This window comes from Bubalus bubalis, chromosome 6 (assembly GCF_019923935.1).
Source record: "Bubalus bubalis isolate 160015118507 breed Murrah chromosome 6, NDDB_SH_1, whole genome shotgun sequence".
NCBI lineage: Eukaryota > Metazoa > Chordata > Mammalia > Artiodactyla > Bovidae > Bubalus > Bubalus bubalis.
Window position 1 is genome coordinate 30,751,588 of NC_059162.1, and position 24,941 is coordinate 30,776,528.

At 49.3% G+C, this 24,941-nt stretch overlaps 1 protein-coding gene across 4 annotated transcripts; it reads right to left on the bottom strand.

Annotated features, from left to right (window-relative positions):
- Nucleotides 1–13,791: 13,791 nt before the first annotated feature.
- On the bottom strand, nt 13,792–24,874 carry TAFA3 (TAFA chemokine like family member 3). Of its 4 annotated transcripts, none has more exons than XM_025288075.3 (8): nt 24,211–24,859; nt 21,591–23,235; nt 20,620–20,682; nt 20,399–20,452; nt 18,918–19,033; nt 18,049–18,198; nt 16,978–17,102; nt 13,792–15,650 (listed from the first exon to the last, which is right to left on the bottom strand). In XM_025288075.3, the coding sequence occupies exons 5-8, from the start codon at nt 19,030–19,032 to the stop codon at nt 15,639–15,641; spliced, it is 402 nt and encodes a 133-aa protein (XP_025143860.1). In that variant the 5' UTR covers nt 19,033; nt 20,399–20,452; nt 20,620–20,682; nt 21,591–23,235; nt 24,211–24,859; the 3' UTR covers nt 13,792–15,638. The 4 variants fall into 4 exon arrangements, with proteins under 4 accessions (XP_025143860.1, XP_044800475.1, XP_044800476.1 ...); XM_044944540.2 differs by lacking the exon at nt 13,792–15,650 and adding an exon at nt 15,665–16,413 and having other exon boundaries at nt 24,211–24,874; XM_044944541.2 differs by lacking the exons at nt 13,792–15,650; nt 20,620–20,682 and adding an exon at nt 15,665–16,413 and having other exon boundaries at nt 24,211–24,873.
- Nucleotides 24,875–24,941: the final 67 nt, after the last annotated feature.

The following is a 24,941-nucleotide window of genomic DNA, read 5'->3' on the forward strand; positions in this document are numbered from 1 at the left end:
AGCCCCCACCCCATGCCAACTCCCTTTGGAGGGTGTATGTCCTACCCCATCCCGGCAGGCAGCTCTCTCCACTTTCTCCTTATCCTCTGCTCCCCAGGCCTAACTGCCCCAGCAGCCTGACAAACCTCTCTGCACTAAAGCAGCCTTGTTTGCTTCACTTCTTCCCTACATTTCTGTCAACTTCTCTACATCCAATGTTTGACATTCTCTGACGTCTTCTGACCAAGATGACATCAGAGAATATCAAACATTGGATGTTTGATATTCAAGGACAAGGATTAAATTGTTAGTTGGCAAATTACAATGTTCACTGAGTTTGTGACTTTGGTAAATGTCACCAGTGGAATCCACCCATCGCCCTTCCAGTCCCTACCCCAGATTAATGAAGTAGGGGAGCAGAAGGTCAGGAGTGGGGCCTCCCATCAGCTGGAGGGGCCGAATGCTTTAAGCGCCTCCCCCAGCCCAGGGTTGGGTGTTGCCCAGGTGAGCAGGGGCACCTGGAGCTTTGTGCTGTACTAAGTTGCTTCAGTCGTGTCCGACTCTATGAGGTCCTATGGGCTGTAGCCCACCAGGCTCCTCTAGGCAAGAATACTGGAGAGGGTTGCTATGCCCTCCTCCAGGGGATCTTCCCAACCCAGGGATGGAACCGGCCTCTCTTATGTCGCCTGCATTGGCGAGGCGGGTTCTTTACCCCTAGCGCCACATGGGTGTTGCCTGTAATTACAGGCACAGTGACATTTCAGAGGCTGAGCCTGCCTGTTTACCTGTTTCAGGTTTAATGGTTTCTACATCTTCCCACCAGAGCTCACTTTATTCTCTCCTCTCTTATCATCAGAATAAGATGATGGGGGCTTCCCTGGTGGTTCAGTGGTAAAGATTCCTATGCTCCCATGAGTACCCCTCTTCCTATGCCATGTGAGTGACCCTAGGGAGGGAAAGAAGAGGGGGTCTTCTTCCCAGGTCCTCCTGGTCTGACAGGGGACAAATGCTTACCTCTAAGCACACATCTAAGGACCCAGAGGCCGTGCAGGAGTGTATACAGTAGATATTGGGCCAGCATGTGTTGAAGGGCAGCATCAATCCAGGACACCAGCCTGATGTGGCGGGGTAGGGGGCGGGGTGCTGGAGGAAGAGGGGGCATGGGAGGGATGATGAGGCTCAGGTAGGATGAATGGGGTAGCTCTGCTGCATCTGCATCTCCCATAATGACATGTTTGCCAGAGATTAATTTCTCCTCAAAGGAAACTCACTCTTAGAGCCTTCATCTGTGTTAATTTCAGAGCAATTTAGCTTTTCCTGATCGGGGACAGGAGGAAATACAGCAGGACAGCAACCCAAATGCGGTATTTATTCTTTGGCACATAGCACCCTGCCTTCAGCCCATGTTCTCACCCTACCTTCTCTCATCCCAGGAGATCAGAACAGCAAATGTTTCTTTCATGCCGGTTGCCCTATACAGACTCATGTGTTCCTTGTAACACCACAGTGAACATACTGTTAGTAACTCTACGTTGTGTGTGTGCTTAGTTGATCAATCGTGTCCGACTCTTTGCAACTCCATGGATCATAGCCCACCAGGCTCCTCTGTCCATGGGGATTCTCCAGGCAAGAATACTGGAGTGGATTGCCATGCCCTGCTCCAGGAGATCTTCCCAACCCAGGGATCAAACCCAAGTCTCCCCCATTGCAGGCAGATTCTTTACCATCTGAGCCACACAGTGAGGTTAAGTAATTTTCCCAAAGGCACTCAGCTAATAATTGATGGGACCTGGTTCAAAACCTAGAGACCTGATTTCAAGGTCACAATCTGAACCACTGGGCATCACAGCCTCTTGGATGAGCCACAGTCTATTTTCTCTACATAGAGCAGTCACAGCAAAGGCCTCTCTGGAAGCCTGGGGCCTAGGCAGTTCCAGGAACCCTTGTCAGGGGCTGGTGGAGGCCAGGGTTTGGTTTGAGGCACTTTGAGTGACAAGTACAAGAGTGGAGGGGGACTGTCTATAACAACATAAATGGGAAAAGAATTGGAAAAAGGTGTACTTTGCTGTACACCTGAAACTAATGCAACATTGTTAATCAACTATACTCCAATATAAAATTAAAAAAATATATTTTAAAGGATGTTATGACCAACCTAGATAGCATATTCAAAAGCAGAGACATTACTTTGCCAACAAAGGTCCATCTAGTCAAGGCTGTGGTTTTTCCTGTGGTCATGTATGGATGTGAGAGTTGGACTGTGAAGAAGGCTGAGCGCCGAAGAATGGATGCTTTTGAAGTGTGGTGTTGGAGAAGGCTCTTCAGAGTCCCTTGGACTGCAAGGAGATCCAACCAGTCCATTCTGAAGGAGATCAGCCCTGGGATTTCTTTGGAAGGAATGATGCTAAAGCTGAAACTCCAGTACTTTGGCCACCTCATGCGAAGAGTTGACTCATTGGAAAAGACTCTGATGCTGGGAGGGATTGGGGGCAAGAGGAGAAGGGGACGACAGAGGATGAGATGGTTGGATGGCATCGCTGACTCGATGGACGTGAGTCTGAGTGAACTCCGGGAGTTGGTGATGGACAGGGAGGCCTGGCGTGCTGCGATTCATGGGGTAACAAAGAGTCAGACACGACTGAGCGACTGATCTGATCTGATCTGATCTGATCTAAGGGACCTGGAGCAAGTGAACTAAGAACCACCAGCAGCTGTGAGGCACCAACCATGGGAAATCAGCCTAGAGGAGTTATAAGAGCCCTTCCTTTTGGCTTTCACTTCTTAGACAGGACTCTAAGTCCACAGCACAACTGATCTACCCAAGGTTGCCCAACACAGGGACAAGGATGACTCTGGGCAATGTGGCTCTGGGCTGCCATGATCCTCTCTGACTTCTGCTCGAATTCCCACTGCTCTCTCTGCACCTCTTGGTACTTCCCTTCCCTAGAGAGTAGCTCTGCCAAATGGGACAGCTGTCCTTTCTGCCTTCCAGTCTCCACCCTGGACCACTTTGACTGCTCAGAGCAATGAGGCTGACTGAGATCTGAGATGCCTGGCAGGCTGGGAGGTTAAAGAAGAGCCAAGCTGCAGCCAGACCAACCTACTGAGAGACTTGGCAGGACCTCAGCCCAGGAGGCCTTGGAACTTGGGGATCAGAGAGAGAATCACATTACAAGTGGAATACCTTGGGTTCCTTGGTCTAAGTTGACTTAAAGTTCAGGTCTGTGGTTTTCACAAGACTCAGGTCTGCAGCTATGCCCAAGGCCCTGATGACTGAGCACCAGGTTATGGATCCAGCCACTTATAATAGCTATGGTTTGTGAACGAGTTCTATTCCTTTATCTGAATGATAGGATTATAATAATTCTTTCCTCAAAGAAAAATAGGTGCTGACACTGATTTTGGAAAATGATAAGTCCTCTCCCTTCCATCCTTCTCCGTGTCAGTCTCTCTCTCCCCTTCCTTATTCCCACTGGCCTGTCAACCAAGAGTTAGTCAGCGTGTGATCCTTTATACCCAAGTATATAGAACTTCCTCAGCCTACCGCCCTCTCTCCCTGACCCACACTGTTGTGAAGACAAAAAGGACAAAGCACATAGAAATGCTTTGACCATGGCCAGGTGTCTTGCAAACATTAAATGCATGTCCAAATCTGTATAAAGCCTTTTATACAGAGTGTCAGGAAATCCATGAGTTCTTCAGTCTTTGTCTTCCCTGCCAGAGGAGTGGGAAGACTAGATCGCCTGCCATGGACTGAACTGTATCCCCATAAAATTCATCTGTTAAAATTTTCCACAGAGTGGCATAAGCATCCAGCTGGTTTCCCCTAGATGAGTGATCCAAGGGAGAAGGTGAAAGCCAATGCTTTTATGACTTAATATAAGGTATACTTCCTGATTTCTGCACTACTGCTATGAACTTGTGTTCCCCCAAAATTTATATATTTAAGCCATAATCCTCAATGTAATGATATTTGGAAGTAGAGTCTTTGGGAGGTAATTCAGTCCTGAGGGTAGAGCCTTCATGAAAGAGATTAGTGCCCTGATAAGAAGAGACACAAGAGAGATGATACCTCTCTCCGTCACATGAGGATATAGCAAGAAGGCATCCATCTTCAAACCTGGAAGAGGATCCTCATCAGGAACTGAATTGACTGGCACCTTTATCTTGGCCTATCCAGCCTCCAAAACTGAGAAATAAATTTCTGTTGTTTAAGCCACAGTCTATGATATTTTCGTTTCAGCAGCCCAAACAAGACAAATGTGATATTGGTTGCACAGATCAGTCATATTCTATAGGAAAGAGGGGGCCTAAATAAAAAAGGTTTTCATTAGGTGCCATCTTAAGTGCAGGCTACCACAAGTGCCAAGGTAATTTAACAGGGAAAGGATAGTCTATTCAATGAATAGTGCCTGAATAGTGCCAGAATAGTGGGATCAGTTCAGTTCAGTCGTTCAGTCATGTCCGACTCTTTGCGATCCCATAAACCGCAGCACGCCAGGCCTCCCTGTCCATCACCAACTCCCGGAGTCCACCCAAACCCATGTCCATTGAGTCGGTGATGCCATCCAACCATCTCATCCTCTGTTGTCCCCTTCTCCTCCTGCCCTCAATCCCTCCCAGCATCAGGGTCTTTTCAAATGAGTCAGCACTTTGCATCAGGTGGCCAAAGGACTGGAGTTTCAGCTTCAACATCAGTCCTTCCAATGAACACCCAGGACTGATCTCCTTTAGGATGGACTGGTTGGATCTCCTTGCAGTCCAAGGGACTCTCAAGAGTCTTCTCCAGCACCACAGTTCAAAAGCATCAGTTCTTCGGCGCTCAGCTTTCTTTATAGTCCAACTCTCACATCCATACATCACCACTGGAAAAACCATAGTCTTGACTAGACAGACCTTTATTGGCAAAGTAATGTCTCTGCTTTTGAATATGCTGTCTAGGTTGGTCATAACTTTCCTTCCAAGGAGTAAGCATCTTTTAATTTCATGGCTGCAATCACCATCTGCAGTGATTTTGGAGCCCAGAAAAATAAAGTCAGCCACTGTTTCCACTGTTTCCCCATACAGAAAAAAATGAACCTCAACTCCTCATACCACATTTAAGTTGAAATGAACCATAAAGCTAAAACTCTTGTGTTTAGGATAGGAAAACAAAGGAGAAAATCTGTGCAGCCTTGCATAATGTAAAGGTTTCTTAAGGAAGACCCCAAAATCACAAGCCATGAAAGAAAATACTGATCATTGGACTTCATAAAAAATGAGACACTCTTTGAAACATAATTAACAACATGTAAGACTCACCTGGTGGTACAGTGGATAAAGATCGGTTTGCCAGTGTAGGGGACACCTACATCGGTTTGATCCCCAGTCAGGGAAAACCCCACATGCCTCAGAGCAACTACGCCTGTGCACCGCAACTATTGAGACCATGTGCCACAACTACTGAAGCCTGTGTGCCTAGAGCCTGTGCTCCACACGAGAAGCCACCGCAGTGAGAAACCTGTGCACCTCAATAAAGAGCAGCCTCTGCTCACTGCAACTAGAGGAAACCCTCACGCAGCAATGAAGATCCAACACAGCCAAAATAAATAAATTAATTAAAAAAAAAGAAAGTGTAAAGGCAAGCCACATATCATAAGAAAATATATGCAAAACATAACAGAAAAAGGATTTATACCTGAAATACATAAAGAACTTTTACAGCTCAAAAATATAAAACAAATAACCTGAAAAAAAATGAACAAAAGATTTGAACAGACCTCACACTAAAGAAGTATATGACTTTTTAAAAACATGAACACATGACAAGTTGTTCAATATCATAAGTTATTAGAGAAACGAAATTTTAAAATGCAATGAGATACAACTGGACATTTACTAGATAACTAAAATTTAAAAGACTAACAATACCAAATGCTGGTGAATTTGTGGAGATGATTGGAACTTTGATATACTATTGGTTATAGTGTAAAACGATTCAACCATTTTGGAAAAACAGTTCAACACTTTCTTATAAAATTAAAAATTCACTTTTCATATAACCTAGGAATTCCATTTCTAGATATTTACCTAGAAAAGTGAAGTTATATATCCACACAGACTTGTTCAAATGTTCGTAACAGCTTAATTCAAAATAACCAAAAACTGAGGAAAAGTCCAATGTCCATGGACAAGAGAAAGGATAAACAAATTGCAGTGTAACCAGGTAACACAACATTACTCAGCAATAAAAAGGAGTAAACAACAGATCCTTCCAACAGTACAGGTTCTCAACAACATTATGCTAAGTATAAGATCAGATCAGATCAGATCAGTCGCTCAGTCCTGTCCGACACTTTGTGACCCCATGAATCGCAGCACGCCAGGCCTCCCTGTCCATCACCAACTCCCGGAGTTCACTCAGACTCACGTCCATCGAGTCAGTGATGCCATCCAGCCATCTCATCCTCTGTCGTCCCCTTCTCCTCTTGCCCCCAATCCCTCCCAGCATCAGAGTCTTTTCCAATGAGTCAACTCTTCGCATGAGGTGGCCAAAGTACTGGAGTTTCAGCTTTAGCATCATTCCTTCCAAAGAAATCCCAGGGCTGATCTCCTTCAGAATGGACTGGTTGGATCTCCTTGCAGTCCAAGGGACTCTGAAGAGCCTTCTCCAACACCACACTTCAAAAGCATCCATTCTTCGGCGCTCAGCCTTCTTCACAGTCCAGCTCTCACATCCATACATGACCACAGGAAAAACCATAGCCTTGACTAGATGGACCTTTGTTGGCAAAGTAATGTCTCTGCTTTTGAATATGCTATCTAGTATAAGAAGTCATACACAAAACAGTTCATACTGTATGAGTCCGTGTATATCAAATTCTCGAAAGTACGAAAATATAATATGTGGTGACAGAAAGTAGTCCAATGGTTGCCTGGAGCCCAGGTATGGGGGTGGGGAGGTGGGGAGAGGGTGGGGGCAGGGTGTGGGGGTGGGAAGAGACGCGGCGGGGAGGGTAGCCTGGGGACAGGGGACAAAGGCACTTCTGAGGAGATGGACGTGCTCTGTATCTTGATCATGGTAGGGGGTTAAAAACGTGTTGAACCTCATCAAAAAGTCCACCTAAAACGGATGCTTTTATTATATATAAACTCTACCTCAGTAAAGATGACTTTTAAAAGTAAGGAGGCACAGCATTTAATTGGGCTTCAATTCGAACAGACAGCATCTGTTTACCTCTCCACTGGCACCCACTAGGCCCTGGTCCTTCCTACCAGGAGACTTCCCACGAGTGCCTCAGCCCGCCATCGGGAGGAATCCACGGGTTAACAACCCTTGGCAGCTCTGGTGTACTCCCGGGCCGGGAAAGGGAGTGGGCGAGGGCTTTCACTGTCGCATCCTCGGCGGACGTGGGGCTAGTGGTGCGCAGGCCAATCCCGCCGCGAGTGCGGAGCGGGTGTTGCGCGTCCAACCCGAGATCCACACCGCTCAGCCGGAACGCAGACGTCTCCTGGTACCTGCCCCCGCGACGGCGCGGACGTGGGCGGGACGCAGAGGACTCCGAGCGTCCCCGAGGCCTCGGGATTGCACCGTCGCGTCCCGACACCCGGGTTGCTCTGACTCGGCGGGACGCGAGCAGGACGCTGCCCACCGCGGTCTACCCGGCGCCGGAGGTGTTGCGGGGTGGCGGGTATGGGGGACGAGGGGGACCGGCAGGCGTCAGGAGGCCCAGCACCGCCTAACGGGGAAGCCGAGTGCGGTTGCCCGAGCGGGTTGTAGGAAGGAGACGCCTCCGCCTCGAGAGGATACCTGAGAGAGCAGAGCCCCACCTGGGGATGACGCGCTCTGACCCGTTGAGTCCCTCTAGATCAGCCCTGGGATTTCTTTGGAGGGAATGATGCTGAAGCTGAAACTCCAGTACTTTGGCCACCTCATGCGAAGAGTTGACTCATTGGAAAAGACTCTGATGCTGGGAGGGATTGGGGGCAAGAGGAGAAGGGGACGACAGAGGATGAGATGGCTGGATGGCATCACTGACTCGATGGACATGAGTCTGAGTGAACTCTGAGAGTTGATGATGGACAGGGAGGCCTGGCGTGCTGCGATTCATGGGGTCGCAAAGAGTCGGACACGACTGAGCGACTGAACTGAACTGAACTGAATCCGCACTGGGGCTCAGCCCCCCGCCTTCTGTGGTGAGGTTGCCTCTCCGCGGGCCCCCTTCCCGGAGGCAAAGCCCTCACTCGGGACCTGACCTCTACTTAGAGTGGCCAGCAGTCTTCTGGGCCCTCTGCGCTCCACAGCTCGCCCTCTGAGGCGACTCGCAGGGATGCAGAGGCTCGCCCTCTCAGAATAGCTGCCTGCTGACCGCCTCCTGCAGGTTCAGGGTCTCCAGCAGGGGCACCTGCACATCCTTCCCATTCCGCCACCAGTGCCCGCAGAGACACACCTCCCTCCCCAAATCTTGCACACAACCCTCAGTCTCCCCGACACAACACACACACACACACACACACGACCTTCCCGCCATTACCTGTTGCCCCCATCCCTCTTTTACATCTTCTAATTGACTGTTGTCTACGATTGCAACCAATTGTTTCTATGTAAACTTAATTAAAAGATTTCCCTGGAAAGATTGTTGATGTTCAATCGGCTTACTAGCAAGCAGCTTGATTTTTAAAAATCAGTGACTAACAGCAAACAGCATTTGCGCGTCTCATTTACTGGTGGCTGGCTACCCTACGGGCACTTGTGTGAACATTAGGGTAAAATCGACCTTCCTGTTAAGAGTGATGGTGAGAACCTCCACCCTCCAGCCTAGAGAGCTGTCCTGAGTATCACACTCAAGGAGGAAAATTCAGCATCCTATCCTCTTGGTCATCAGTGCCTCTAGACTTAGTCTTTGGCTAGTCCTTAGTGCAGGGTGGGAGTTAGCTGCTACTGTGCTGCTGCTCTTGCTGGCTTCCCAGGTGGAGCCAGTGGTAAAGAACCCTCCTGCCAATGCAGGAGAGGTAAGAGATGCAAGTTAGATCTTTGGGTGTGGAAGATCCCCTGGAGGAGTGCAGGGCAACCCACCCCAGTATTCTTGCCTGGAGAATCCCGAGGACACAGGAGCCTGGCAGGCTACAGTCCATGCTATGCTATGCTATGCTAAGTCGCTTCAGTTGTGTCCGACTCTGTGAGACCCCATAGACGGCAGCCCACCAGGCTCTGTCGTCCCTAGGATTCTCCAGGCAAGAATACTGGAGTGGGTTGCCATTTCCTTCTCCAGTGCATGAAAAGAGAAAAGTGAAAGTGAAGTCGCTCAGTCGTGTCCGACTCTTAGCGACCCCATGGACTGCAGCCTACCAGGCTCCTCCATCCATGGGATTTTCCAGGCAAGAATACTGGATAGGGGCCCACAGAGTTGGACATGACTTAAGTGACTGAGCACAGCCCCAAAAAGAGCCTCCAGAGAAGGGGCTGCAGGCCTGGAGAGGGCAGCATGCTGGTATGCTGGGCTTTTGGTATCTTTCAAGCAGTATATTGGCAGTCACGGCCTTGTGCATGGGGTCAGTGCTGGTGCTGAGATCTCTATGATAGTAGCAGGAAAGAAAAAAGTAAGCATCCATTAGGGAATGGAGAAAGATTCCAGAGTTTGAAAATATACTCCTTTTCCTCCCTCTTCCCCCTCTCCTGCACCCAGCCAACCACTGCTTTTGATTCAAAGTGTTATTATTTCTTACCTGGATTATTGCCAAGACTGGTAACTGATTTCCATGTCTGCATATTCACACTGTCATCTGGTCTTACATCTGTCCCTAAAGTGGCAATCTGCCTCTTCCCTTGTCCCTGGGCCCTAGTAAGCTCCTCCATTGTCTTGAACTAGAACTCAAACCACACAGTGTCCAGCTTCTTTCTGAGCTTACCCTTGGCCAACCTTCAGCTGCATTTCTCACCATCTCTACTTACCTGCTATATTCCAGCCACAGCTAGCTATTTACTTGAACTTGTCTCACACTTTCCTCCTTTGCAAATACTTTCCCTCAGCCTTTACTCCTCTTTTCTGTCCAACACACACACACACACACACACACACACACCTTTTACATGGTTGATTCCCATGCAACTCTAAACACTCGGTCCTCAGGATGCCTTCCCTGTGCTGGACCTAGTTTCTCGTCCAGACAGTTCCTCCTGTAGCACAGAGGACACGCCTCTATGATGGTGCTTACTATCCAGTCTGTCCTCTGGCCCCTTTCACCTTCCCTAAGTATTAATTGTAAAGTATTTGGACTCTGAGCAGCTCAGTCCCTGAGGAGATGACAAGAAAACACTTCATGTGTAGTGAAAGGATATGAACTTTAGAACTAAGTGGACTTGGGTTCAAACTTCCGATTTTCTTGCTGTGCAATTTTTAGCAATTTACTTAACCTCTCTGAATCTTCAGATTCCTTGTCTGTAAAATCAGAATAATAATACCTACCTCATGGAATTATTGTGAGCACTAAATGAGACAATTCATATTAAAAATGTCTGCTCCTCAATTCTCACTTACATGTGCTTTTCCTGGTTCTGATGGCCTGGCTAGTGAGATAGCTATTGAAGGTCCTTAGACATTTTTTTCCTCTCTGAGCATCTGCATCTACAGGCAGTTGTTGATAACATTTACCTTACAGGGATTTATGGAGATGAGATGATTCAAGGTATATGAAACCAGTTTATTAAATTAAAATGACATGGTAGGGCCCAAGCAGAAAACACTTTTATTCTTTATCATACCTTCACCTTTAACCTTTAACACATGGACTCATTTTTTGTGGTTCTGGATGAAACTTCAGGCAGTTTCTGTATATTTTCCTGTTTACCTTCAAGTAGTAAATAGCCCTGATAACTTTCATGAATGGGAAAATTGAAGAAAATAATTGGTTAATATTTACATTAATACATTCATATTAATGTAAGGAAGAAATACTTATAACTACTAGTCTTCATTTCTATAACAGGTCATGTAGTCAAAGTTGGCATTTTTAACTTCTCTGCTTTTCACTCCATATTCCTTTTGCTTTCAGCAAATATCTCATCTAATATAGTCACTGAAAGACACATATATATCATATTTTACTTATGTATAACTAATCTAGGCAGACAAATTAATTTCTAAGCCGGCAGAGCCCAAAGTTGTGAGTCTGGGAAGGAAAAATTCCCCTGGGGATCACTAAGAGTAACAATAAAGGAGCCATTCCCATTCCAGCCCCTTAATTTTCAGACTCATGAATCCCAGCTATGCAAGAAACAGCACTATATATTGGTCACTGATTCAGGGCATATACAGCATCCTGGGGACATTACCTAAGCCCTGCCCAGTGTTGGCACTCAGCTTGTGTTGTAACTCTCAAAAAAAAAAAAAAAAAAGAAAGAAAAAGAAAAGAAACACACCATTCTTTCAGGCCATTTAATTCAAGGTGATCAGACATATAAGACCTATGAATTCTATGATCATGAGCCCTTTACCATATTTATCTCATTTACTTTTAAATGAGCTCCTTGGTCAGACACTATGCTTGGTGGAATGCTGTGAGAATGAACAAGACATTCTAGAAGTCCATAGATGGTAGTTTTGGCAGAAGCAGGTGAGCAAGGAAGGAAAACTCATGTTCAGATCAATAGCTCATGCTGCTAAGTCGCTTCAGTCGTGTCCGACTCTGTGCGACCCCATAGACGGCAGCCCATCAGGCTCCACCATCCCTGGGATTCTCCAGGCAAGAACACTGGAGTGGGTTGCCATTTCCTTCTCCAATGCGTGAAAGTGAAAAGTGAAAGTGAAGTCGCTTAGTCGTGTCCGACTCTTAGTGACCCCATGGACTGCAGCCCACCAGGCTCCTCCAACCATGGGATTTTCAAGGCAAGAGTACTGGAGTGGGGTACCATTGCTTTCTCCGATATTGGGTGTCAAAGGATGTCTGCTCCAGTAAAGAAACCATGTCTGGGACAGAAACTGAAAATAGAGTCCGCCTGGTTAAGTTTATGATAACTCACCGTCATTTTCAAGATCTGTCTGTCTTCTATACAGAACAAGCACAGAACAACAAGTCTTGTTGGCTATATGGTTTCTCTGCAATGACTTGCTCTGCTATCATAGCAGGAAAGAGTAGTCACAGACAATAATAAGCAAATGAACATGGTTATATTCCAATAAAACTTTATTTACAAAGACAGGTGGCGGACCAGATGTGGCCCATGGGCTTTGGTTTGCAGACCCCTGCACTAGGCTCTAAAGAAGCCTTAAGCCATCAAAACTGGCTGCACAGGTCTCCCAAAGACTGATAAGGGCTCCATTCTGTCTCCTCCAAGGACAGAAATCAAGTTTTATTTTAATTGTTTTGTGTAGTGCTTTGGTGTTTTGATGTTCTTCTGAATGAGTGATCTCAATTCCCCCCTTTTATCCCATCTCCCCTCTTTCCGTGTAGACATCTCTAAGTGCTTCCCTTTCTTCTTCATTTTGTCCCTTTGAACTTACAGGGTCAAGCGATTTTAGAGTGAGGCTCTTTCACATTCATCCTTGCTAACATTCTGACTTCTTTTCAGATCCCTCATCTATACTAGGGTAAGAGGCAATGTACAGTAGGATAAAGAGCACTTGTCTGGATCACTGGGCAGGATCTGCCACCAGCTTGTTGTGTGATTTTGAGCAAATTACCTTACCTCTCTGAGCCTTTCTTTTCTCATCTGTCAAATGAGGGTGTTGGTTAATGATCTCTAAAATCCCTCCTAGCTCTAAGATTGTGATTTTAGAAAGTGGCAGCTTCAACTCCAGCCAACTGTCAGGGGCCATTAATTAGGATGTCACTCACAGACCTTAATGAAACTGCCAGGAGGCCACAGAAATTAGCCACATGATCTTCTGCAGTTGGCAACCTTCCTTCCAAAGCTGGGTGGGTAGAGTTACCAGCTAACTCAGGAAATCTGAGAGCCCATCCCACTTAAGGGAGAAAAGGAACATAAAATGACTCCAGGACCTCTGTGCTCCAGGAAAATTCATTTGCATTCCTATACTGCCATTGAGATAGCTACAACATGTGCACAAATATTGACTTAGTTGGAAGCAGGATCCAAGGGAGCTTCTGTTGGGAGATGGCATGCTTTTCCTTCTCCACCAGATCCTGTTGTATGGGGCTCTCCTGGCCATATAAAGAATACCCCTCAAAGCCCACCAAATAAACGTATGAATGGGTCAAGAGGAAACGGAGGCTTTGAGGAGTTAAAAAAATGAATAAGCAAACTCCAGTATGTGCCAAAGGAAAGCAGTCTTCTCTGAAGCAAGGATGAGCAAGGTCAGGGAGGACCAAGGAGCCTGGATGAGGCAGGGGCTTGTGGTGGTTGGCAGCTCAGGTATAGTATCATCCCCCAGCTCACAGCCCAGTGGCTGTAGATGAGCAGATGGGCATCTTCTCCCTCCCTCCTGGATACAGTCTCAAGGGATGGGAAGGGAGTAGAGAAGCCCGCATCCTGGCTTCGAGGAGAGCAGGCTCTTACTCTCCAACTCAGTTAAAGCTGTCTCATTTGTAGCCTAAATAATTCACTCGCCAATCTCTCAAGGAACATTAGAAGAAAAACAAAACCCGACCCAGCCCTCCAGCTCAGGTTCCCACTGCACTGAAGGCAGGCCGGGAGGCAGACCCAAGCTTCAGAGACGGCCTGCCTTCAAAGGTTCACTGGGGCTGGCAATCTTCCAAAAATTGCCTGGGGCCTGGTTTTGTATAGCCCTTGAACTAAGAATGGTTTTCACATTCTAAAAGGTTTTTTTTTTTTTTTTTTTTTTAAATAACATGAAACAAAATAAACAACAAAGATGAATATGCCACAGAGACTGTCTGTGGCTTGTGAATATTTACTATTCTTTCGAGAAAGTAGGCCAATCCCTTAATTCATTCCAAAACCTTGAAGGAAGCAATGACCACCTTTGACCTACTCTTTGACTACCCCACACTTATGACCCCACTGTGTGCAGAGAGATTCAAAGTTGTCAGAATTCTGACAGTAACAGTCTAGCCTGAAGCCAGCATCATTGTTCATCCCATTACCAAAAGCAATGAAAAGGCAAAAACAAGAAGATAAACCCCTGAGTGGGGTGAATGTTCTTGATTTTCCGACATGGGGAGGGAGGGAGAGAGAGTAGCAGGAAGGGCTGAGACTAACCCCCAACCCTGATTTGTCTTTTCTGAGAGTCAGAATCAGCACTGTCCCAGCTGGTCTCTACTGACCTTCCCCTCAAGGCCCATCACATCCCACAGTCCTGGTGATCCCAGCCGATCCCAGCTGATGCCAGTAGTCACTGAGGCTGTCTGTGATTTTCTTACTGATGAGACATCCAAGTAATTTGCATCTCTGAGGCCTGTGTATCTGTCATCTCCAAAGTATCTAGGGTGCCAACCTCATTGGCTGACCCTCAGGCCTGGATAGAGTCTTTATCCAGCCCACCAGGGGCTCCCCTACTGCCCAGAAGGGCCTTAGAAGGAAGAGGACTCTGACCAGCCAGCCCTGGACGCTACCTAGACCCTCTCTTGGAGCCAGAGCCTCTGAGAGGTGCAGACTCCTAAGGACTCTGGAAGAGACAGGTTCGAGAGGACAATGAGGCTGCCAGCTCAGAGTGCCCACCTGTAACTGGACTGTCAGGGGTCTGTTTGGAGGTTTTGGGGCTGAGGGCAGAGTGGAGATCGAGTGGCCCCACATCCTGGTGGGCAGATGTTCTGGATTATTTCAGAGAAGAGTCACCTTCGTAAAAGTTCTTGCTCAGAATCATTTTGCTATCTGGCCAGTTCTTTGCTGATTCCTGTTCTTGAGCTAAAAACAGCATGGAAGACCCAGGCTGCAATCCTAATATCCAGGCTAAGTGAAAGGTTAGCAGTCTTAGAGATTTAGGAGCCCAAGCAGTGAGACCTTGGGCCAGTCATCTCACCTCTGTGGGACTCAGTTTTGTCATCTGTTAGAATGAGCAAACAAACAAAAACTTGGGGTACCTGGGTGGGGGTGGTTTTACAGTCCTATCCAGCCCATACCCAGCATGCCCAAAGCAGGCAAGGCCCCTGCAGAAGCTTTTTGGGAAAGTTGTTTGGCTTCATCTCAGCTTTCCCTTCTCAAGTCAATTCAGTCCCATTCAAATGAGATAGAGCTAATCAGGCATCAGGGGAGAGTTTTCCTTTAGTAGGTCAGCACTTGCTGGGGATTCAGAGGGACATGAAGTAGGGAAGTAGTGGGTGGTGAATACGACCTCTTGTCTTTGTGCCCTGTGGCTAGAGGGTGGCCAACAAGCTGTTGGGAGTCCCCTCCCCAAACCCAACATGCTCACAGCATATGGTCCAGAAACCACAGTCTGCTACCACATACTTTAGTCTAAATTATCGAGAATGCCTTTCGTCAGCTCTCCAACTTGATTGAACATTCCTTAGGGGTAGGGACTGTATCTTGACCTTTTGTCTCCCAGGAGAGCCCAGCATCACAGGTATGTGACTGGAGATGGGCCTGAAGATATGAGGTCTGGATCTACTCTGAAGTTTGACTGCAATGTCCCGGAAAGAGTCCCGTGTACTGGGCCCAGGTATGGGCCCAGGTAAGCAAATCCCAATATTTGCTGGCTGATAAGTGGACACCCTTCTCTCGTCCGAGGCTCAATCAAGCTGTCGGGTCATGACCCCAAGAGCTATCGTGTCACCTAGAGAACAAGTGATGCAAGAAGGTTAGAGAAGGGAATGCCTGTGCCATCCCAGCATGCCAGAGACTCCCCTGGATATGTAGGTCATGTAGAGGTCATTGCTGCTGATCCCTTCCCCTGAAGCAGTCCAGACTGGGAAAGCACAGCCTGGTGGCCCAGGCAAACTTAAATCACTCACATGTCACTGCTGTTTTCTTCAGAGTAGCTAACAAATGGCAAGCACGGTGATCTACAGGCTACAAACCCGTATCTATGAACTAGTGACCAACGTCAGAAGCTCTGGGGTGTGTCTCTTCTAGTCTTAAATCTACTCAGCATGACTGTGTCCCTTGCATGCCTGAAGATAGGAAGCTCGACTTTAGGTCTGGCCACACCTTACTTTGCTGTGGCTCCTGTTCTATGCCCTGTGAAAATGTTGCTCTCTTCAGAACTCCAGAGCTGGCCTTTCCTCCTCTGTTGTCTTGTTTGCATGTTTGTTTGCTGGGTGTGATGGTGAAGAGGGAAGGCAGGAGGCAGAGTTCTGGCCTCCCCCACAGTGTCACTCATCTATACAAATGGCCATGATGGAGTGATACAACTAATCAACTGTGACACACATGGAACTGCTAAGAGTTCAATACAATTTTAATGACCCCTTGCTCTGTGGGGCGGGCAGCAAGCCATGAAAATAACCACCCTCTCTGGTGGTGTCAGCACAGCAATTCAACCAGAGGAAGGCAGGTGTCAGCTGTAAGGAGTGAATCATGGGAGCGTGGGGTGGGGCCTGTGGCAGGGGCGGGTGGAAAGAGTGTCCACTGCAGAGATTCCACTTGGAATTATCTAGATTATTTCCTCAATTCTCTACTTTATTCTAAGGACCTGACATTTTCTGGGAGGAAAACTCACTGAAGGCAGAGGGGGAAACGAAGGCTTAGGGAGCAACGGAATCTGCCCAGAAGGACATGCATGTGCATTCATGCTAAGTTGCTTCAGTCATGTCTAACTCTTTGCAACCCTGTGGACTGTAGCCTGTCACGCTCCTCTGTCCATGGGATTCTCCAGACAAGAGAATCCTGGAGAGGGTTGTCATTCCCTCCTCCAGGGGATCTTCCCAACCCAGGGATTGAAACTGTACCAGGACACACTGGATTTCAAATCCAGAAGACCTGACTCCAGTCCCCAGAGTCCAGACAAACCCAGCAGAGACTGTCTGGAAATAAGCCCAGAGGATCTGCTGCTTTCGCTGTGGGAAACCAGCATCCTAGATCCCAGGGCTCTGTGCCCCCTTGTCCCACCCCCCGTGAAGGCAGAAGAGCAGGGGTAGGATGTAGTGTCCACCCCTGGATACCTTGGTGGTTCTGACTTTGTGTCCACTGCTGCAACTCCACCCTGACAGGTCCGGGAGCACTTTACACTCCTCCCCTGGCAGGCAGGGCTCCATGTGACACCACCACTTCTGCAGGACTATGGAGGCTGTGGGAGCAGGAGGCAGTGAGGGCAGATCTAAGGTCTCTGCATGCAGTGGGGGGGGGGGGGGGGGGGGGCTGGTCTGTGCAGAATGAAGGGCGTGTTCCCACACACCCTGGCTCTGAGCCCCGCATTTCTCTTGTCTTTTCCCGACTCTAAGCTGCCTGCAAGGCAGTATTCGGGCTGAGGCCTGGGGACACAACCACACCAACCTCAAGCCTACTGACCTTCCATCTCACCAAAGCCAGGGCAGGGTGACGGGGAAGTGGTCTCTAAGGCAACCCTTGACTTGAGCCACCTGGTTAATAGCAGAGAGGCACGGCCTTCTACATACACTCTAGGACAAGTGAGCAAGTGTGCAAGTCATCTGAGGGGGCCACAGGCCAGGAGTGCACAAGTAGGCACGTGTGTGTGAGAGACAGGGAGAGAGCACAAGTGGGTGTGTTTATAGTGCTGCCAAGTGAGCATAAAAAAATGAACATGGGCAGGGCTGCGGGAAAGGCATGAATAGGAAGGAATCCACTGCTGAGTGATGTGTGTTAAAGCTGTCAAAGAATAAGGGTAAAGGCGGGCTTGAGGGTGAGAGGAGCTGTGAGAGGCCTGGGAAGGAGCCGCTGGTGAAGAAGTCAGCGTCTGCAGGAGTGGGTGTGAAGTGATGAGCCTGCAGGAAGGCTAAGAGGACCCACCTGAGGAAAGGGATCGGTGCCTGCGTCAGGCAGTATGTGCGGTCGGGAGGGAGGGCATGTGCCCGTGACAGCACTTTCCTCATCTCTGGGATGGGGATGGTCACATCTGTGCCCCTCCCCCAGAGGTGGCCCCTTCATTTGAGACTCCCAGGGTGAAAGCCCTGAGATGGGCATGAAATTGCATCCCCAGCAGATGGCGAAGCCTGGACAGACCTTCTTATCTCTCTGACCAGGCCCTCCCCACTGGGTCCCAGCCTCTCACTCACCATCCACACAGGAGGGCTTTCCCCGGGTGGTGCCCGCCACCTGGCCGGAAAAGCAAGAGCATTTAACGGTCTGGGAGCGCTCCTCGATGTGGTTCCGGTTACAGCAGCGGTGGGTGGCGATCACCTCGCAGGTGCCCTGCTTCACAGGGACTGCAGGGGCCAGCACAGATCCAGATCGGGTGGCCAGCCCAGGCCAGCGGCCCTCCTCCCCTTCCCCCCAACTCCATGTCCTCAGCCCCTCCTCCCAGCTCAGGCAGGGGTAGGTAAGAGATTTCCAATTGCAGGGGAGGAGGAAGTGGATGAAATCTCCCTGCCACGTCCCAGGGCTCCTGTCCTTCCTTCCTCCCCAGTAAGGCCACACTCATCACCCTGGCATTGTCTAGCCCTTGGGCAGGAGAAAGATGGAGTCCACACCAACCCCCACCTCCTGGCCTCCTCAGGGTGAGGCCAAGGGCCTCGGAGCTTACAATGCGTGGGGGAGGATGATCCGCTTACACCAGCTTTAGCCATCCCGGAAGGAAAACCACAGAATTAGGCCAGGAGGCTAGACTTAAGCCCTGACCCGGGGGTGCCTCTCCCTGCAGAACACCTTCTGGGCTGGAAGGGAAGGCGAGAATGGGTCTAGTGGTGCCTTCTCCAGCTGGGATAGCAGAGAGGGCAGAGTTCCTGGGTGAAGAACAGGTGCCAGAACCCCTAGAATCTGAGGGTTTTACTCTGCCTCAGAGATCTGCCTGCTGTGGAACAGGGTGGGGTGGTTAGTGTCCAGCTTTCCAGGCATCCTGGGTCTCCTTCCAGGCATCCTGGCAGGCTGGGTCTCCCAGCCATGTGGTACATGCCCCCTGGGTTCGGTCCCACCACCTCCTCCAAACCTGTGGGAGTTGGAGGCTGCAAGGAAGCTGAGGCCAGGCGGGTCCACAGCCAGGCCAGGCAAAGTGCCAGCAGCCAGCCGCCCGTGTTCCAGGTCTGCGTGCCCCTCTCACGCATCCTGCAGAAAGAAGCACATGCCCTGCTTGACTCTAGGCAGGAGCCGCCCTCCAGCCACCCAAGTGCCCAGTCCCAGCACTGCTGTGCCACATGCTCTGGGAAGCACAGAGTGGGACAAGACCCCCACTTTGTCCCCAGGGAGCTCTCGGCCTAGCACACACTCACGGTAGAAAGTGGTGAGTGCCGGAGTAGGAAAGGGAGTAGGAAAGGACATGTTCTGCTGGGAATAGCATGGAAAGCTCTGTGGAAGAGATGACACTTAGGAAGTGTCTTAGAGAATGATGTGGACATGGTCCCATGGAGGGCTGTGACATGGGAGGAATAATAATGCCAACTCCCATGTGTTGAGCACCTGACCCACACACTCTGCAACCATGCTCTTGAATCCTTCACAACTGTCCTACAATGTAGAATTATTTGTACCCATTTTACAGATGAGCAAACTGATACTCAAAAAGTCTGGACACAATCTAAATAACCATCAATAAAGGACTGGCTAAATACATTGCGGGCCATGTGTGCAAATACAGTCCCATACAGAACGCTGTTAAAGAATGAGGAAATGCTGTATGTACTGAGGCATGCAATGGTCCCCAAGGATAACCCATCATTTAGGGGGGAAAAAAAGAAAAGTGCAGGGTGATGTGTATTCAATGTGTAAAAGGGAGGGATTATATATGTTGCTCAAATATGAGTAAGCTAGCTCACTCTGGAAAATGTACCACAAGACCCTAATAACATTGTTTGCCACCAAGAAGAGAAAGTAGTGGTCTGAGAGTGAGAAATGGGTTGACCGAGAAGTAAAGGGAAAAAAGACATTTTTCCTTCCTATTGCTCTTTAATCTTTTGGATTCTGAACCATAGGAATCTGCGAGCAATTCAACTTAAACAAAAATTAAATATACAAAGGAAGAAATGGAATGGAGGCTCAGAGAAGTCAAATAACTTGCCCAAGACCAGGCAGCATGTGGGTCGAAAAGCCCTGAGCCCAGAAACCTGCCCTGTTCCCACTGGACCACTTTGTTTTTGCTCTCTTCCCCTTTCCTTCTCCTTCTTCATCCTTGTTGGTTCACATCTCCCAAATCTTTCCCAGATAGTGGACTAGAAATGTAGGGAATCCCCGGGAAGCAGAGGCACAGAGCAGCTGGGAGCCACCAAGAGCAGAAGAGACCTGAATCCCCCTTTCTGCTGCACTGCTGGCCCCTTGGGGCATCACTGGGCTCCCTCAGGTGCCAGCTTGGTGCTGGGGACACCAGAGGCCAAACCAGATGCCAGGACTCAGTTGCTCCCGTGCTCCTTTTGGAAAGAGTGATTGATCTATGTCTACTCATGCACCCCCCCTACCAACTCCCCCTTGTCAACTCACCTTTTTTGGAATCCTTTAACTTCTGTCTGTTCATCCACCGGCTTCAGACTCTACCTAGACAAGCAGGAGAGATTCTTGTGCTTTGCAAGGGACAGAGGGAGCCTGTGGCCCTCCAGGGAGTGGAAGAGGGCCTGGGTGAGGGCTAGCGGGTGGACTGGGCACTGAAGTAGAACCTAATTCTGAGGCTGTTCCCCAAGGTGCCAGGACAGGGAGTAAAGTACCTCCTCTGCCTTGGGAATTTGCCGAGGGCCTTGCGGACTCTGGGAACACGTAGGGTGGTAAGCCTGAAAAGAGAAGCGGGAGATGGTAGGTGTCTACAAACAAACGCTATCACCTCTTTGGTCTTGGGAAGGGGATGAAGGCCAGAGAAGTGTTTCTGAGCAGAATCTGACAGACTGCTGCTGGGGAGAGGCTCCTGAGAATAACAACCCCCGAGGTCCTGAATCCTCTTTGCTGCTCCCTCCCCTCATCCTGCTTCGCACCTGCTTCCTGGACTGCCCAGGAGCCGGCTCAACTCTGCCACCCTCGCCCCCATTCCCCCTCCAGGTTTCTGAGCCCCAGAGGCTTCAGCTCCAAAGGTCTGTTTTAAGACCTCCCCTCTCTCAGCTTCCAAAGGGAGGTGGAACTGGGGCAGGTCAGATGGTGGGGCTCAAGAAGGATGGAGAGCCTCCTGTCGTGGCTCCCCAAGAGTGAGAGCCCAGAAAGGACTGTGGGGGCAGATGGAGCAAGTGGTGCCAAAACCCCCTGGGATAGGTGTGCTCCAAAAGCAAGGAGATTCTAGAAGCACTTCTTTCCTGAGTTGGTATCTCTTGTCCCCGCCCTCTTCGGGAATATTTGTTTTGATAATTAAAAAGGCAGCCCCCACATCCCATTTCTCTCTGAGCTGCCACATCCTCCAATCTAACGTTTTCATCTCTCTTAATGAACCTCAAAATCCAAAAGACCTCGGAGTGTATTAGGTGGGTTCTCTGGCATTCTATTCCCTCCCTTAAAGAGAGCTAGAGAGAGAAGCTTCTGGGATTTGTTCTCGGGCTTCCACACAGCTGCCTCAGTTTCCCAGGCTGTTTCCCCCAAGCCCCTGCATGCCAGCATAGGGTTGAGAATGTGAACTACAGGATCCACCTTTCCCCACCTCTCCCGCCCCACGCCGACTCAGTCCTCCCAATTCTGAGCCTCCAAGTCCGGGACCTACCTGCCCCAGGCGGTGCCAGCTGGTTCTACCGGCCTGAGGTTCTCTTCACCTCTGAGCCCAGGATGGAGACCCGAAAGGGGGACTGAAGGCCAGCTCCAGTGCTGTCTAGTCCGGAGCTCTGTTCCCTTCACCAAGTTGCCGTGTCCCTGAAGCGGTGGGGCTCTGGTCAAAGTGGCATCACGGTCAGGCGGGGCCCGTTCCGGGCACCGGGGAGCTCCGGGCCCCCCTGGCCAGCTCTGCAGAGCTCAGCCGGGGTCCCTCCGAGGCTCCCGCCCGCAGGCTGGGGAAGTACGCGGCCGCCGCGCCGCCTCCTCCTCGCCCGGGGCCGCTTTCGCTTCCCCAGCCCAGAGCGGTTGTCGCCTCCGCCTCCCGGACAGCGCTCCGCCCGCCCGGTGGGCACAGCGACCCCTGGCGGTCGAGGCAAGACCAGGGAAGAGGGGAAGAGAAGCCAGTCCCGCAATGCGGTCCCTGGTGTAGGCTGGGGTAATTCGGAGAAGTCCCTCAAAACTCTGGACGTCTTAGGGCTTGGGGTGTGGGTGCTGAGTGTGAGGACAGCTCAGACACTCAGAGACTTTGGGCCTTGAAGATTTCCGAACTTGCAACCATTAGTCGTATGTGATTATTTAAATCTAAATATAATTAAGTTTCTCATTTATACTCATGATATTTAAAGTGCTCAGTTGCCACATGTAGCTAGGGACTACTGCATTGGGCAGAAAAGATACAGAACATTCCTACGTTGCACAAAATCCTATTTGACAATGTTCTTCTGAATAGATATGTTATCCCTTCGGTGTTTAAATGTTAAAAATCCAGGAGGAAATAACAAACGATCTCTGCTTCAGGAGTGGTGTCCTCTGGGGCAGGAAGGACCAGGAGAGGTACGAGGGTAGGAGCCCAGAAGGCAGGAGGGCTTTGGTAGGCCTGAGGGTGACCTCAACTTGGGAACTCGAGACCCAGTTTCTTCATCACCATAAAAACCGCAATGTAATTGCCATTGTATAGTGTATAATTCATTACAGGTGATCTGAATGTGAAAGTATTAGACAAATGAGAGAGGGAAGTGGTGGTTGGTGTGTGAATTTGTCTCTTAATTGAAGGCTATTCCTCCTAATTAAAGAGGAGTTTCGGGTTGGAGTAATGGGGAGGGGAGAGGTAAGGGGAAGAAGCCCAGTTCTGGACTCTGAGCCATTGCATGTGGCCCAGGACAAAGGGACTTCTCTTAAGGATGCCCAGTTCCCACCCCTAGCCGAGGCCTCGCACACTCCTGGCAGGACCAGCCCCTGAACAGTTCTCAGCAGAGAAGAATATCCCACAAGACTGCTTCTTCCCACTGCATGCCTGCTTTTCCCTTTCACTCTGTGCTGCCTTGGGGATGAACAGAGGTGGTGACCTTCTTACCAGGTTCTGGGACAGTCTGAGGATGGAGGAGGTGTGATGATGCCAGGAATAGCTGGTGAGAGATTCAGGGAGAGGAGATCCTTAGGATTTGGGTATGGTCAGAAGGCTGTTCTGGAGCCCAAGGAAACTGTTGACATCCCTGTTGACCATCTGGTGCTGAAAGTAGGAGGTCTTTGGGCCCTGGCTCTGTAGCCCACTTGCAGTCACATCATGATGGATGTTGTGAAGAGCAGGAATTACGGAGCTGAGGGGAAGAAAAGGAATTACAGAGCTGAGTGACACAGAGAAGTGGTAAGCAAACTGTCCCAGAAACACTGAATAATAAAAATAGCCAGGATGTTGTATTTTTTTCTTGTCTTTAGCTTGCTGTGGCTGTTTATGCCATTTATCTGTGAGCTTGTTTCAGCTTTTCTCAAACAGGAGGGAAATATCCTTAGCAGCAGCAGCAGCAGGTCCTTTATCTCCATCTGCCTTGCCACTCTGTGTGCCTTTGGGTCTGACTTTTGTTTTTTCTTTTCTTGTGACTTCTTTTTTATTTCTCTCTGCCCAGGGTGTAGGTGTAATTATAGAAGTCTACCAACCTGAATGACCATTGTGATATTTTTATTTGGAAGCTACCAGGAAAGTCACCCCTTCTGGGGCTATAGGCTAGCCAGGAACAGAGTCGTATTCGGGAAGCACCCACCAGACAGAGTCCAGAGGTGGAATAGCCATCATGAACTGGGTGCCAGTGACCTCTGAGGACTACCCTAACTTGCATTAGGACCTTAAGGGCCTTGTCCCCATTTGAACCATGCATGGGGAAGGAGGTGTCTCTGGAAGCCAAATCAATTCCCAGGCTTAGGGACCATAACTCTTTCAGCAGCCTGTCAGTACCACCCTCCCCTCTCAGGTAGGCACTTAGCCTGGCCTCTGTCTCCCTCCGGTGGCAGTCACAGAAGTTGTTCACCTGGATTGCTCTCAGTCTCGGTGTTAAGAGAAAGAGGTTGGCAGAAAAGGAGCCCCTACTCTTCTGCTCTTCACCTATCTCTTCTTAACCCTTCTTCTTTGATCTAGATAAATCAGTTTGATTCTTAAGATAGTATCAGTTTAGGTGGTTGGGAAATGGACACAGGCATAAATTTCACACTGGGTTGTTGACCTCCTGGAATAAGTCATGTAAAATAACAGGAACGTCCAAACCTGCCTCATCCATAAAAAGAACATAACAAAAACCTACCTTGCAGGGTTAGTGTGCAGTGTAAACGGCCTGAAGTAAAGCGTTTTGCAGAGGGACCATTATGTAGTTAGTCCTCAATAAATGGTAGTCATTGTTGTTATCCTTACTACCTAATTCTTCTGTGGTCAAGGGAGGTTTAAATATGGAAATGTGGGAGGAAATTGTGTCCTGAAAAAAAAGTGGAGTGGCAACCAATCTGACGGATCTAGAGGTGGTCTTCACGGGGAACAGTGCCTCTAGGAATCCAGGAAATTACCCAGCTTCCCAATTCAGGATGACTGGCTCCAACCTGCCTTGTTACCACCTCCACAGCACCCCAGCAACAGTTTGCTCGCCCTCATTCTCACTCTGGCAGCCCCAGCCAGAGGTGTTATCACACCAGAGCTTCACACCCAGCGGTCCCTGATGGAAGTCATCAGCTCCATCACCCTCTGGGCAGGCTGGCCACAACGAACTGAGGTCGAGGAGACACCACCTTCCCGTCACAATGGGAAAGTTCTAGCTGATGTCTAATCTAGAGTAAGATTTCCTTTTCTCTGTTCCCTCCCTACAACAGCAGACCCTTCTTCCCCTAAAAAACGGAGGCGGGAGAAGCCGGACAGGGTGGGTAGAGGCCACTAGCCCGCGGGGCCGGTCCGGGAGCCGGGAAGATTTGCCCGGGACCTGCCTGGAGGCGGGGAGCCAATGGAGGGACAGAACCGACCGGAGCGAGCACCGCCCCTCGCGAGCCC

Excerpts from the sequence above, each read along its gene's own strand:
- TAFA3 (XM_044944540.2), bottom strand. The coding sequence starts at position 19,032 with ATGCGTGAGAGGGGCACGCAGACCTGGAACACGGGCGGCTGGCTGCTG. Across the intron at positions 17,103-18,048 it reads AAAGCCCTCCTGTGTGGATG|CCTCCATAGTCCTGCAGAAG; the intron begins GTGAGTGAGAGG and ends CTGCTCCCACAG. Across the intron at positions 16,414-16,977 it reads ACAAAGTCAGAACCACCAAG|GCCCCACCCCACGCTCCCAT; the intron begins GTATCCAGGGGT and ends CCCCTGCCACAG.